This window comes from Gracilinanus agilis, chromosome 2, assembly GCF_016433145.1.
Source record: "Gracilinanus agilis isolate LMUSP501 chromosome 2, AgileGrace, whole genome shotgun sequence".
NCBI classification, from domain to species: domain Eukaryota; kingdom Metazoa; phylum Chordata; class Mammalia; order Didelphimorphia; family Didelphidae; genus Gracilinanus; species Gracilinanus agilis.
The window spans coordinates 181,866,208-181,881,660 of record NC_058131.1 but is presented as its reverse complement, the minus strand read 5'-3'; the positions used below and the strand labels follow the sequence as shown (position 1 = coordinate 181,881,660).

Genomic DNA, 15,453 nt, shown 5'->3' with positions numbered 1-15,453 from the left:
TAGTTATAATCCAGCTTGTCTAAAATATGTGGTTCAAAAGGGGGGGAAATATGAAATAAAGCTTGAAAGATAGGTTGGAACCAGATGGGAGGGCCTCAGTACCAGGTTGAAGAAATTGTTTTCTGTTCAAAAAATAATAGGGAGCTTTGCTGTCATACTAGCCAGATAGGTGTGAGGTGGTACCTTAGAGTTGTTTTGATTTGCATTTCTCTAATTATAAGAGATTTAGAACACTTTTCATGTGCTTATTGTTAGTTTTTATTTCTTTATCTAAAAATTGCCTATTCATGTCCCTTGCCCATTTATCAATTGGGGAATAGCTTGATTTTTTGTATGAATGATTTAGCTCCTTATAAATTTGAGTAATTAGACCTTTGTCAGAGGTTTTTGTTATATTTTTTTCCAATTTGTTGCTTCCCTTCTAATTTTGGTTGCATTGGTTTTGTTTGTATAAAAACTTTAATTCAATATAATCAAAATTATTCATTTTACATTTTTTAACATTTTCTATCTCTTGCTTGGTCTTAAATTCTTTCCTTTCCCATAGATCTAACTATTCTATATTCACTTAATTTACTTATAGTTTCCTTCTTTATATTTAAATCATTTACTCATTCTGAATTTATCTTGGTGTAGGGTGTGAGATGTTGATCTAAACCTAATTTGTCCCATACTATTTTCCAATTTTTCCAGTAGGTTTTGTCAAATAGTGGGGTTTTGTCTCAAAATTTGGGATATTTGGGTTTATTGTATACTATCTTGCTGAGGACATTTACCCCAAGTGTATTCCGCTGATCCTCCCTTCTGTCTCTTAGCCAGGATGACCACTGCTTTATAGTACAGTTTAAGATCTGGTACTTCTAGGCCCCTCTCCTTCACATTTTTTTTCATTAGTTCCCTTGATATTCTTGATCTTTTGTTCTTCCAAATGAACTTGGTTATAATTTTTTCTAATTCAATAAAAAGGTTTCTTGGTAGTTTGATAGGTCTGGCACTAAATAAGTAAATTGACTTGGGTAGAATTGTCATTTTTATTATATTAGCTCATCCTACCCATGACCAATTAGTGTTTTTCCAATTATTTAGATCTAGTTTTAATTGTGTGGAAAGTATTTTGTAGTTGTGTTCATATAATTCCTGTGTTTGTCTTGATAAATAGATTCCTAAATATTTTATATTGTCTTGGGTGATTTTCAAGTGGAATTTCTCTTTCTAACTCTTGCTGCTGAGTTTTGTTGGAACTATATAGAAATGCTAATGATTTATGTGGGTTTATTTTGTATCCTGCAACTTTGCTAAAGTTGTTGATAATTTCCACTAGCTTTCTAGTTGATTCTCTAGGATTCTTTAAGTAGACCATCATATAATCTGCAAAGAGTGATAGCTTAGTCTCCTCATTGCCTGCTTTAATTCCTTCAATTCCTTTTTCTTCTCTTAATTGCTTCTGCTGGCATTTCTAGTACAATATTAAATAATAGAGGTCAGAGTGGGCATCCTTGCTTCACTCCTGATCTTATTGGGAAGGCTTCTAATTTATCCTCATTGCAGATGATGCTTGCTAATGATTTTAAATATATATAGTTTATTATTTTTAGAAAAGGCCTATCTATTCCTATATTTTCATAACAGGGAACTTTGGACAGTTTTTGAGCAATGAAGTGATATGATCAGTTATGTGCCTAAGAAGATTTTGGCAACTCAGTGGAGGTTGTCATAGCTGCAGGCTGGGGAAGGACCAAATAAAGGACAGAGAAGGTCACACAAAATCAATAGTTATAATTACATAAAATGGAAAAGTTTTTGCACAAATGAGATTAATGCAGTTAGAATTAGAAGAGGAAATAGTTAATTGAGGGGGGTCTTTGTAACAAGTTTTTCTGAAAAATGTCTGATATTCAAGATATTTAAGTAAGTAATTTAAATATATAGTAACAAGACTCATTACTCAATAGATATATTATTAAATAATTTGAACAGGTAGTTCTCAAAGGAAGAAATTCAGTCTATCAACAATTATATGAAAAGATGTTCCGTTATTAATATTAAGTTAAGGGAAATGCAAGTTAGAACTTAACATTCTAGCTAATACCTATCAGATTGGAAAAAAATCGACCAAAAAAAGGAAAATAAAAATAGTTGAAGAAGCTGTTCGGAAAACAGGCAAAATTAACAACTTATTGGTGAAGCTTTGAATTGGCCTAAATATTCTGAAAACTATTTGGAACTATATCCTGAAAGTCCAGGCTTATTCTCCCAAAGAGAAAAATGAAGAAGAAAAAGACCAAAATAGAGAATCATTATATAGGCAAAATATTTATAGCAGCTCTTTTTGAAGTGACAAATAACTGGAAACTAAAGGGGACACATTAAATTGGAAAATTTCTGAACAAATTGTGGTACATAAATATAATATTTCATAAGAAGTGATAAAAGATGATTTCTGGAAGCTACAACCAGTTTTGTCATTTCTCTCTATATATTATTATATTTACATGCCATAATTTGTTCAGAAGTTTTAAAATTAATGTATACCCCTTACTTTTCTTACAATCTTAAAAGAAGGAGTAGAGAGATGAGGTCCAAAATTGGGGAGGGGAAGTAACATAAGAAGGTAATGGAAACATTTAAAATGCATGGAAAAGAATAAAACCAAAGTCAGGAAACACAGACAAGGACAGTTATAGAAATAATTAAATTTATATATTTAAGGAGAAAAGCAAGCTGTTTGTGATACTGATCTATGACTTGATGTATAGCTTTTTAAAAAATTCTGCTTTGTATATGGAAATGTTCCTTTTATTTGTTGTTAGCTAAGTTCAGAAAAAAAGAGAAGGATGATAGTGATCTGAGCTAGAGTAGTAGCCTGTGAGTGCTGGGGTAGGGATGGATATAGGAAATTCTGTGAAGATAAAATAATTGATGAGATCAGGCAACTGATTGGATACCAAAGACTATGGAAAATGGGAGAAAGGAAAGAATCACGGATGATTCTGAGGCCACAGACTTGGAAGGTTGGAAAAATAGTGGTATCCTCATCCAAATTTTGAGTAGGGGTACACTGTAGAGAGGTGGTAGAATTTTACTTCTGACTACCCCATTCAAACAATATAACTTTGGTGAAATGAAAGCATTTTAAACTATGTAAATAATATAAGCTATCATCATTTCTTTTGATGGGAAGGGAAGTCATACTTCTAATTTAATTCCTAGCTCACAAGATTTTTTAAGTCTTTTGGTTTTGATCAGATCTAACATTTCATTATTTAAAGAGTTTCCAATGAGGAACTCTACCATGCATAGTTTTAGATGTCTGGAGGCCCTGAGAGGTGTCACAAAAGCCAGTGTATGTCACAGATGGGACTTGAACCCAAGTTTCCCTGACTCCTAAGCTAACTCTAGCCAAATGTACCTTTTTGAATCTTATTGATTAGAAAATTCTTTTTTTTCCCCCTTTGATTTTAGGCAGTTATTCAGGATCGAAGGGGTGAAAAGTGTCTTCTTAGGACCGGATTTTATCACAGTCACAAAGGTAAGAGTAATCATAAATAGGCCTAGAAATGTTTTCAGAATTTTCTGCCTACCTAATTCTCCATTCTGTCTTAGTAACAGTGCTGCCTAGTCTATAATTAAACATCTTCAATAGTTTTTCCAAGCAACTGTGGGAATTACCCCATGACATGAAAATGACCATAATAAATCAAATCTGTGGTTCATTTACTGCATTATTTTATTACAGTAGAAATTAATTTTTGAAGAATACAACTACTTTCAACATTGTTTGTGGATATCTCCTATATAGGCTATTTCCAAAATTGAAAACACTTGTGTGTAGCATTATTTTTTCTTTTTTTAATTAAGTCACCACTTTCAAACACCAAATAAAATCCTCAAATTTTGATTTCTAATATTTGGCAAAAGAATTTGTATTTACAAATTCTGTGCCCCCATAATTGTGTAAGCTATCACCATATCCCTTTTGACTTTCATCTTTTCACACTAAAGGGTCCTTTCTTCTACCTCACTATCTCCAATATCTTACTTATTTTAGCTCCCCTAGACTAGGACATCCCTATCATTTTGTTTTACTTTTCCAAAAAAATTAATTAGTTGTTTACTTTTATAGATAACAAAATATTCATGCCCATTATCACCAATTTTTTATATAGTATTTATTTAATATTTATTATTTAATATTGTTATAAGAGGAAATCAGGAAAGAGCAGGAGCAGGATCTGCTGGAAAGGCAGCAAGCAGGAAGATTTCATAATTCTGGGGAGTGATAGAGCTTCTTTTGGGAAATAGAAAGCTGGAGAGGTTGAGTGTGTCTGAACTTTTTGGGTGGACCTCGTGAATTTGACTATTTCTCCCTCTCTTGTGGCTGTCCTCCTGATCCAAATACTTGTTCCTGTGTTCCTGTGTGTGTATCCTGTTGCTACTATTCCAACAGAGCTGCAAGACACCGAAAGCCATCTGTCAGTGAGACCTTTTCCCTTTAGTCATGTTCCTGCTTACCTTCCAACCAACCACTTCTATTCACCACCTAAGGGGGAATTTGGTTAGTGAAGTGTATTTATTGTAGGAACTGGAACTTTTAGGTAGAGAGATAATTGATAGTGCACATACCAATTATAAGGCCAATCATAGAATCTCTAATCCAACAAGAGATTATTATACCATGCTTCTCAGAATTAAATACACCAATTCTTCCAATTAAAATGCCAAAATTGGATGAGAATGGCAGACCGGTATATCATTTTATTCAGGATTTAAGAGCTGTCAATGATTTTGTGATTGAAACTCATCCTGTTGTACCAAGTCCAGCTGCTATAATTTCTTCCATTTCAAGTCAGACAAGATATTTTACTGTGGTAGACTTATGCTCAGCTTTATTCTCAATTCCTATTCATGAGGATTATCAAAAGATCTTTGCTTTTATGTGGGAAAAGACATAGTGGACCTGGACTCGTTTACCTCAAGGGTTCACAGATTCCAAGCCAATTTTTGCAAATTCTAAATACAGATCTTAAAAGTATAAAATTCAAAGAAAGTTAATTGGTGCATTTTTTGGATTATATTCTTCTTACGTCCCCAAATGCAAAAGTGTGTCTTAGAGATAGCAAGATTCTTTTGTTAGAATTATATAAGTGTGGTCATAAGATCTCCAAAATTATAGCGGGTTTTGCCTAGAGTACAATATCTAGGTTTTGTGTTATCAGAGGGTTCAAGAAGTATTACACAAAAAAGAATAGCTGATATACAGAAACTAAGTGCTCTAAAGACCAAAAAGCAGCTCAGAGCTGTTCTTGGAACATCTGGATTCGGTAGACAATGGATACCTGGTTATAGTGAAATAACGGAATGTCTTACAGATTTGATCAGGAATACAGAACCTGAACCTCTAAAACTTAAGCCTAAATATCTGCAAGCCTTAACTAAGCTTAAAGAAGCCATTGTATATGCTCCAGCTTTGGGTATCCCAGATTATTCAAAACCATTCCAATTGTTTGTAAATGAGACCAAGGGAATTGCTTCTGGTGTTCTGACACAGGCTTTGGGACAAAGTTATCGTCCTGTTAGATATTAGAGTTGTCAGTTTGATCCAATAGCAGCAGCTACTACTGTACTTTGCCTAAGGAGGGTAGCTGCTGCTGCTGTGTTAGTCCAGAAGTCACCAGACTTAGTTTGGGGATGTCCATTGACTATATTGTTCACATCTATTAGAAGGATGTGGAAATTTCATACTCAAGCTTATTCAGATCAAAGAATTTCTAAGTATGAAATTATTCTCCTGGATAGTGAGAATATCCAGTTGAAGAGGTGTAGTGTATTAAATCCAGCTATGCTTCTTCCTGATTTACCAAAGAATGGTGAACCATTACATGAGTGTGTAGAAGTAGTAGATCTAGTGGATATGCCTAGGATGGATTTGAAAGACACTTCTATAGAAATGCAGTCTTGGTAGTATTCACTGATGGTTCTTTATATTTGTGTAATGGAATTTGGTATACTGGTGCTGCAGTGGTTACAGAATTTGAGACCCTGTGGTATGGCTCATTACCTAGTAATCATAGTGCTCAGGGAGCAGAGTTAGTGGCATTGAAGCAAGCCTGTCTTCTAGTTGATGGTAAAAGCACTAATATCTATACAGATTCTCAGTATGCTTTTTCAGTATGTCATGCAACAGGAATAAGTTGTTGGATCAGAAAGACAGCCACAAGAAAGAGAGAGAAATAGTCAAACTCATGAGGTTTACCCAAGGAGTTCAGACACACACAACCTCTCCAGCTTTCAACTATTCCCAGAAGAAGCTCTGTCACTCTCCAGGATTGTGGAATCTTCCTGCTTCTCTCTTTCCAGCAGCTCCTACTCTTTCCTTATTTCCTTATAACAATATAGTATTAGAAATGCAGTAGCAGTAAGAGAAGAAAAAAATTAAAGGAATCAGAATGGGCAATGAGTAATAAAATGTTTTTTGGTTTGTTTTTTTTTTTTTTTTTGGCAGATAATATATGTGGAAAATCCTAGAGATTCAACTAAGAAATTAGTTGAAACTATCAATATTTTTAGCAAAGTAGCAAGATATAAAATAAAACCAAATAAATCATCAGCATTTTAATATATCACTAACAAAGTTCTGCAAGAAAAGATAGAGATACCCCATTTAAAAGAATCACAGACAGAATAAAGTATCTGGGGGTATACCTGCCAAAACAAACCCAGGAACTACATGAATGTAATTACAAATAAAGTCAGATTTAAATAATTGTAGAAATATTAATTGTTCATGGGTGGGCAGAGCCTATATAATTAAAATGACAATCCCGCCTAAACTAATCTGCATAAGCAATGCCTCCTAATTAAATTACCAAAAAATTATTCTAGTGACTTAGAAAAAAAACAACAAAATTTATTTGGAAGATCAAAAGATCAATAATATTAAATGAATTAATGAAAAAATGGAAGGGAAAGAAGTCTAACAGTACTAGATTTTAATCTATATTATAAAGCAGTAATTATCAAAACCATCTGGTACTAGTTAAGAAATAGAAAGGTAGATCAGTGAAACAGAATAGACATATAGCAAATAGTAGTAAAATATTTTAATAATGTTGAATTTGACAAAAGTATAGATCTAAGTTTTGGGAGTAAGAAGTCACTATTTCACAAAAATTTCTGGGAAAATTTGGAAAGTAGTTTGGCAGAAACTAGTTATTGACCATTATCTTACACCATTCCCTAAGAAAAGATCAAAATGGAGACATGACCTAGTAATAAAAAGGAGATATCACAAACAAATTAGAAGAACAGAAAACATATTTCCCATTAGATTTATGGATAAGAGAGGAAATTTTGAGTAAACAAGAGATGGAAAGCATTGTGAGAAATAAATTATATAATTTTGATTACATTAAGTTAAAAAGGGTTTATACAAATAAAACAAATATATATCCAAGATTATCATGAAAGCAGAAAATTGGGGAGAAATTTTTATAGTTTCCTGGATAGCAGTCTCATATCTAAAATATATGGAGAATGAAGAACTAAGTCATTCATAAGAAACCAAGCCATTTTCTAATTGACAAATGGTCAAGGCATATGAATAAGCAGTTTACAGAAGAAGAAATCAAAGCTATCAGTAATCACATGAAAAAATGTTCTAAATCCCTCCTGAGTAGAGAAATACAAATCAGGACAACTCTGAGATACCACCTTACACCTCTGATACATGATCTGGAATATTTAGGGCTCAGTCATTACTGTCCTATCCTAGAGGATTCTTGGGTAACTGAGTAACTTTCTGGTCTTCGGTTTCACCTTTCCAGTTGAATTCACATTGGTTTGGATTAGATAGTGTTGGCTTGAGGCTCTTGCTTCCCTAAGTCACTATAGATGAGTAGAAAACTCTTCAGAAGCCCAGAACTGAAAGCTGTTAAAATAAAATCTGATTGTGTATTTTATAAAAATGATGTTGTAAAGGTTCTTTAAAAATAGTTACATATGAGTGTAATTGAGCAGAAATATTGTAACATTTTTCTTCATAAATTTATAGGAGAGTGAAGATTTAGATTGGAACTTACTGAAACCAGATATTTATGCAACAATAATGGATTTCTTTGCATCTGGTTTACCCCTGCTTACTGAAGAAACACCTTCTACAGAAACAGGTAAATGGAAATATTGGGACAATAGTTCTTGTCATTTTAGTACTTCCACACAATATCTTTTAAAGTATATTCTTTCTGAGAAAGAACTTTCTCTTTCAGAGAAATAAATGAATGAGAAATTTTTGGAGACTTAAGTAATATATTTGTCTCTGTAAATGACTTCATGTGACTCTAATGCCCTCCAGCAATCTGGAAAATATATATGTCTTAAAAAGAAGAAGAGAGTTCACTATTTAAAAGAATCTTAAAGTGAAAAATCTTTGTGCTATGAATAATGACCATCAGACTAAGTTTTATTTTTGTCAAGTAGAGCATACCTGTATAAATTAATGTATAATTGAAAAAAATTCTGAGCATTCTAAGAAATTTTCAGAAGGGATTTAATTCTGTTCATTAGTATATATTTGAGAGACTTAAACAAATGATTCTGAATATGAAAACAAAGAGTTTTTGAAATTCATTCACCATAGAAGCCTTTCTTTTTTATGTATCCCAGATACATCTTATCATCTTATCAATTGGGATATGTATTTTTAAAGGTTTATCTTTCACTGTTTTAGGGAAAAATTTTATTTCCTGAACAAACCTACTAGTTTAAGATTCACCCCTTCTAGTTTTCAGTTTCTCTGTGTTCTGGGATGTTGATATACCATATTTTCTCAAATATACAAGTTGGTAAGGGCCTTTAGGTGGTACAGGAGATAGAGCACTGGTTCTGGATTAAGGAAGACCTAAACTTAAATCTAGCCTCAGATACTTACTAGCTTTGTGACCCTGTGCAAGTCACATAATCTTGTTTGCCTCAGTTTGTTCATCTGTAAAATGAACTGGAAAAGGAAATTGCGACCACTCCATTATCTTTGCGAAAAAAACCTCAAATGGAGACAATGAAGAGTCAGGCTTGATTGAACAACAAATTGGCTGATAGTTTAAACTTAAAAATTTTCCTAAAACTGTGCATGAGTGTCATCTAGTGGCAAAATAAGGCAACTGCTTTGTCATGAGATATTTAAGGTATCAGATAAATCCAGAAATGAAAGCCAAAAAGCATAAGAAACGTGTTTCAAATTTAGTGGATATAACTAAAGGTCATTTCTTTTGGTTCCCAAAATTGAGTTGAAAATATGTGTTGTATACACCACAGACACCTAACAAATGTTTGTTGAATTGAATGTTAAATTCATATTAGTAAAGATGTTATTGCTAAAAAGCACAAAATACTGAGGGAATCATTAAAGCCTTTTGGAAGGAGGTAGTGCTTAAGCATCACCTGGCGCAGAACTGGGGTTTTGACAAGCTGAAGGTAGGCTGAGAGTGAGCCTTTTTCTGTTTCCTCTCATTCTCCATAATTTTCAGTCTTGGAGTCAGGAAGACCGGACTTCAAGTTCTGCCTCAGACACTTACTGTCTCTGTCTCTGGTCAAGTCACTTAACTTCTCAGGGTTCTGGACAACTCTTTTTCAAGTAGACAGAGATATGAATTGATCAAATGAGTTTCCTCACAGGGAGTACCCTATACCTTTGACATCATAGATCTGATCCATCCAATCTTCCCACCCTCCGCAACCCCCCCCCTAAAAAAATACTAACAACAACCTCTACATATAGTTAATAAAGCAGATGGTCCTTGACTTCTAAAAACGTAAAACCTAAAACACATACTGATGTGGATCGGCACATTGTCTTATATAACATGGTAGCACCAAAGCAGAACAAATGAACAGAAGTGTTACTAATGGAAACAGAGCTGATAGTAGGAGCTTTAACAACTTTATAGAGACTTTAATAATTTTGTAAACATTTATTCTAGGAAATTTTTTAACATAATTTGCCCAACTTTAAAGGGTTAACAGGTATGAATTTTCATTTAAAATTATCCTCCAAGGAGTAAAAGACATTTTGGTTTTTTTATGATGCTCTCCACTTCTTCTGGCTCATGAAATTTTACAGTGTTTCTGGCTAAGATTTTAAAATTTAAGCATATTCTAAGACATAAACAGTACCACTGTATCATATTGGTCATTCAACACACTATGTCAAATTAATCTGATTTCCTTATTCCCTCCCTAGAATATCATCAAATAAATGGAATTTTCCTTTTAAAAAGTTGTGGAACCAACAAATAATATTAAAGATGTGACTTTGCTACAAAATTGAAGTCTTTTTTTATTCCTAAATTTTATTTTATTTTATTTTAAAACCCTTACCTTCTGTCTTAGAATCAATACTATGTTTTGGTTCCAGGGCAGAAGAGTGGTAAGGGGTAGGCAATGAGGATTAAGTGATTTGCCCACGGTCACTCAACTGGGAAGTGTTTGAAGCCAGATTTGAACCTAGGACCTCCCATCTCTAGGCCTGGCTCTCAATCCCACTGAGCTAGCCAGCTGCCCCCTTAGTCCTAAATTAAAAAAAAAAAAATCCATTATATTACTGTTTTTAATACTTTGATTTGTGCTTGCTTCTAGCAACTGAAGAGGATGATGAAGTTGTAGCAATGATTAAAGAACTGTTGGATACAAGGATAAGGTATCACCATAGAAATGATTTTAAGAGTTTGAAAGATTTATTTTTATGAACACATGTGCAAATTAATTTAAATGTTTAATTTATAACTCTAAAAGAGCTTAAATTCTACTTCTCTGTGCTTATTGAAAACTAATTCACAGAATAAAATAGTCAAAATGTAATTTTGAGGAATATATGTATCAAACTATCATATAGGGTCATGAAGTTTAATAGCATGGTTGTATGTCCTTTATCCAATACTGTTTTGAAAGAAGAACCTTTAGAAATGAGTTAAGTTTGAAAAAACTATAAGGTTTGCAGAGATTTAGCAAAGAGACAAGAAGTCAGGAACATGTTAGATATCTAAATTTTAAAAAACATAGCCAAAAGTGCCTCTCCTATAGTCTTTCTTTGGTTACCCTTTAGGTTTCAGAGGGAGCCCTGGGTTCTTAAAGGCCATCCTATTGGAGTATAAACTTTGAAAGATTCAACTTATAAGGCTTCAGGTACAGACCCAGAAAAAGAGGGTGGAGGTGCAAGATTTTGAGGGTTATTTTGGTTAGAGGAACTCTTTAATGACTTTCTTTGAATTCATAGTGTGGATGTAATATGAGTCTTTTGAGGGAATTATTTTATCTATGGATATCTGAAGTAAGCCTGAATTTTGTATTTGCTTGATAACTTTAAACACATATAGACATTGACTTACATATTCTGTAGAAGATTCATTTATTTAATCAGGAACTATTTAATGGCTGTCTTGGATAAAGTACTACCTTGTACACTGGGAGGAAATAAGCAAATAATTGATCTTTGCCCTTATGAAATGCCCAGGCTATCCTCTACTCATGCATATATTGTGTATATTGGTGGAAGTGTGTCCTAGGTATGTGAGAAAAATGTTTCCTAATTATTGTTCTTTTGTGTTATTTAAATAAATATTTTTGTTGAGAGTTAATTGGATCTTCCAGAAGACTGTTATTAGGAAGCATACCAAAGGGGGTTCAGCAACCACAGCTTTAGGCATGTAGTTACTTTCCCACAAGGATAATTTTTAGAACCTCAGGAAGCAGTTGTCCCTCTCAAGGACCTTATTCTGTGAGTGTAAAAATTGGGGAGAATAAGCCCAAAAAGAGGTGTAACAAAAAGAACGGTAGGACTTCTTTCTGGGCATGGGAAACAATATGAGCAAAAGTATGTAGGCAGGCATTATTAACAAGGGCATAGATAGGGAATGGCTGGTAGTAAAAGGCAGGAGATAATGCTGGAATGGTAAAGATGATACCCTGTAAGGTAGATACTATAGGTATTAGCCCTATTTTAGAAATAAGGAAACTAAGATTCAGAAATATTAAGTAATTCCCCCACTAAAATCCAGGTCTGCCAGAGTTCTGAGTCCAGCACTCCTATTATTCCAAAATAGGTAGAGTCATGCTCTACTATGGCATTTTCAATATTTGCCAAGGACTTTGGATCTTTTTGGCAGTCAGTACAAGATTGAAGGGTTTTGAGCAAAAGAATGACTTGATCAAGTCTTTTTTATGAGGAATATGACTTACTTTGGGAAGGCTAGATCAGAAGATGAGAGAGAGTAGAGTTGCAGAGAAGGCCTTTTGGGTCTGAACTAGGGTAATGACAGTAGAAATAGGAGTGTTGGAAATGAGTAATGTTACAAAGACAGAATCAACCTGTCTTGGTAACTGATTGAATGTAGGAGGTGACAGAAAGTACATAGTCAAATATAACACTCTTTTTCAGTGTGGGTGACTGGAGAAAGAGAAGATCATTTCTAAATAGGAGTTGTTGGTGAAACTTTTAAGGAAAAAGTGGTGTTTGAATTTAGCCTTGAAAATTGGACAGGATTTTAAAAGATAGAGTTGGGGTGAGAGAGCATTCTAGGAATAAGTTTTCCTTCCTAGCCATTGGGAATTGTGAACAGCTCCATTTTGCTTCCAGTATTATTAGTAATTATTAATAGTCTTAAAGCATTCATTAAAACCCTAAGATTTGTATAAATCTTTTTAATACAGATATAACATATATAAAAACACTGAAAAGAAGAGAAATTTTGAGCAGTGTAATTGCATGTTTGAGAGATTTACTTTTTGGTTTCTTTTTTTTTTTTTTTTTTTTTTTTTTTAAGGGAAGTGAACCTGAAACTATTTGTAGATTCTTTGATTGAGTTTGTCTAATTGAGAAAATTTTTTATTGTAAAGAACAATAGACTTGGAATTAGGAATGTATCAGGGTTCACCTTTATTTGTTTTGAAGAGTCTTTTAGTTCTTGGTATAATATTTCTATGGTTTTTTTTTTTAACCCTTAACTTCTGTGTATTGGCTCCTTGGTGGAAGAGTGGTAAGGGTGGACAATGGGGGTCAAGTGACTTGCCCAGGGTCACACAGCTGGGAAGTGTCTGAGGCTGGATTTGAACCTAGGACCTCTCGTCTCTAGGCCTAACTCTCAATCCACTGAGCTACCCAGCTGCCCCTCTATAGCTTTTTATCAAGTGTTGATGTATAAAGTGCAGTTATTTGTTACGGTGATTTTTTGTTTTTATTTTTTGCTATATTCCTCATGAGGAAACTCAGGAAACTACTACAATACAAAATGACCAAATATCCCACAAAACAATATTTCTTGTTGCTTTTGAACTCATGATAAAACTAATTCCTTCTTTGTCTCTTATTAGAGAACCTGTGAATCATTCTTCTTTATCAACTCATTGTTCACTGGACAAAGATCTCATTTAGAGTACTGACAGTTAAATTAATGTGTACAGACTGTCTAAAAACTGTTGTGTTTCTTATTATCCATTGCCTCCTTGCCTGATTGTGACTCTCACTGCTGAAGTGGAAAGTAGAGATGCCCAGAATTAGTGCTAATTTGTATTTTCCTTAGTTTTATCTTTCCTTAGAACAAAAATTCATCACCTTGTGTTCACCTTACTGATAATACTTGGCTAGACTTGTCTTTGAGTAATGGTCTGTTAGTAGGATCTTTGTGTTTGTTGAATCCTATTGACTTTTCATGACGATATTTGGGACTTTCTTAGCAAAAGTACTGAAGTGATTCACCCTGTGTCATACATCTGGCAAATATTTGAGGCCAGATTTGAACTCCTGACTTCAGACCAGGAGCTCTATCCACTACCCATTCCTTTGTACAAAATTACTATTTGTATTTTGCTCGAATTTGTTTTAAAATGTTGACACCATAATGAGATGTTCATATGTTGTGGGGGCAAATGGTGAGCCCCTGGAGTTTGGGATGGGTACTCTTTGCAAGACTCCATAATTTAGCTTAGAAATAAAAAGAGAAATTTATTAATTTGGAATTCATGTTGAATTTGAGAGGTCAGCATAAATGTGATGCTGCCTCCCAAATGGATGAATTCTGGGGATTTTATACTTTATTTACAACAGGTGCTATGTGAATCAAGAAGGGTATGGATTCAGGCAAAAGTGGGGGGTTGGTCATCTGACCAGGATCAGAGTGGTGTCTTTTGTCCTGAAGACATAGGGGTTGGTTGGGCATTATTTAGGGGCCTAGATTACAACCTGATGGTATCTGGACATAACCAGAATTTGTATGTCAATGTCCATCTTGAAACCTAGGGGAGAATGGGGGTGGGGGGAAATAATTCTCTCAAGGGTCTTTCTTATCATTAAGTCTTTGAATCAGGCCCACCCTTTCTTTAGCCTTAAGAATGCAAGGAAGCAAAGGAATTTTCCTGCTTATAGTTTGACCTGAAGCATTTCTATAATTTGGGGGTGCAAGGTAAACCTAGAGTCCCATATTAGGAATAGAACTTTTGTGAAGAGCTGCGCAAATAATAGGTGATACATTGTGTTGAATGAAGTCAGTTGCTATTGTTCTCACCTCAGTATAAACTCAAGTAAACTGTACCTCAGAGTTAAGTGCTTTGCCTAAGGCAACAATAGTAAATGGCAGTCACAATTCAACTTTAATTCTGAGTTCATTGCTTTTTCCACAGTAACATGCCAATTCTGTCTCCTCTTGATGCCCAACTTGGATCATGTCATTCTATTATTTCAAACTCTTAGCCAGGTTCTTCACTGCACCCCGCCCCCCATTAAATTCTTTAAAGCCTTGCAATTCAAAGCCTTCCACAATTTACAGGTCACCTCTCTTTCCAACTTTTATTTCCTGCCACATCCCCCCTCACATAATCCTCACTTCATCCAGATTAGACTATTTACTGCTTTGTAAACCCATCTTTGTGTATTCCCTTTCATTCTTAGTCTCTTTTCCAAGGAGACAAAACTCTATATAGCCTATCTCTAAATAGCGAATTCTTCCATCTTTCAAAGCCATGCTCAAATGTTATATTCCCCCATGAAGCTTTCCCTGATCTCTCAACATTTCTCCCACAGAAATTCTCATAACATTTTTTGGACCTCTGTCACGTAGCATGCAAATTTATTTTGTCCCATGGCTATTTATAAGAGTAGCCCACATTTTGAGATTAGACAGCAGTGATCTAGCCATGACAAAATAGAATCATTCCAAACTCATTTCAAACTCTGTTATTTTATTATGCATTTCTATATCTTGGACAAATTTGGTTATATATTTGTTGAGGATTCAAGTAGAATTAAAAGTGATTATTCACCCACAAATATTCTTTGGTCAGTAGAAGTTAGATGTTTGTTCTTTCCTGAATTGTGGCTAGCTATAACAAGCCTGACTTTAATTATTTTCTTTTATTTCTAAAATTTTTTTTTATTTTAACAACAAATTTCCACATGAGTTTTTCTAAGTT

At 34.0% G+C, this 15,453-nt stretch overlaps 1 protein-coding gene across 2 annotated transcripts in view; it reads left to right on the top strand.

Annotated features, from left to right (window-relative positions):
- The window catches only part of NFU1 (NFU1 iron-sulfur cluster scaffold), a 55,148-nt gene that overhangs the window by 27,720 nt on the left and 11,975 nt on the right, over positions 1 to 15,453 (top strand). For both annotated transcript variants that reach the window (XM_044660905.1, XM_044660904.1), the window contains 3 exons: positions 3,463 to 3,529; positions 8,051 to 8,165; positions 10,630 to 10,690. In XM_044660905.1, the coding sequence (XP_044516840.1) occupies positions 3,463 to 3,529; positions 8,051 to 8,165; positions 10,630 to 10,690 (243 nt within the window). The remainder of the gene's footprint in view (positions 1 to 3,462; positions 3,530 to 8,050; positions 8,166 to 10,629; positions 10,691 to 15,453) is intronic.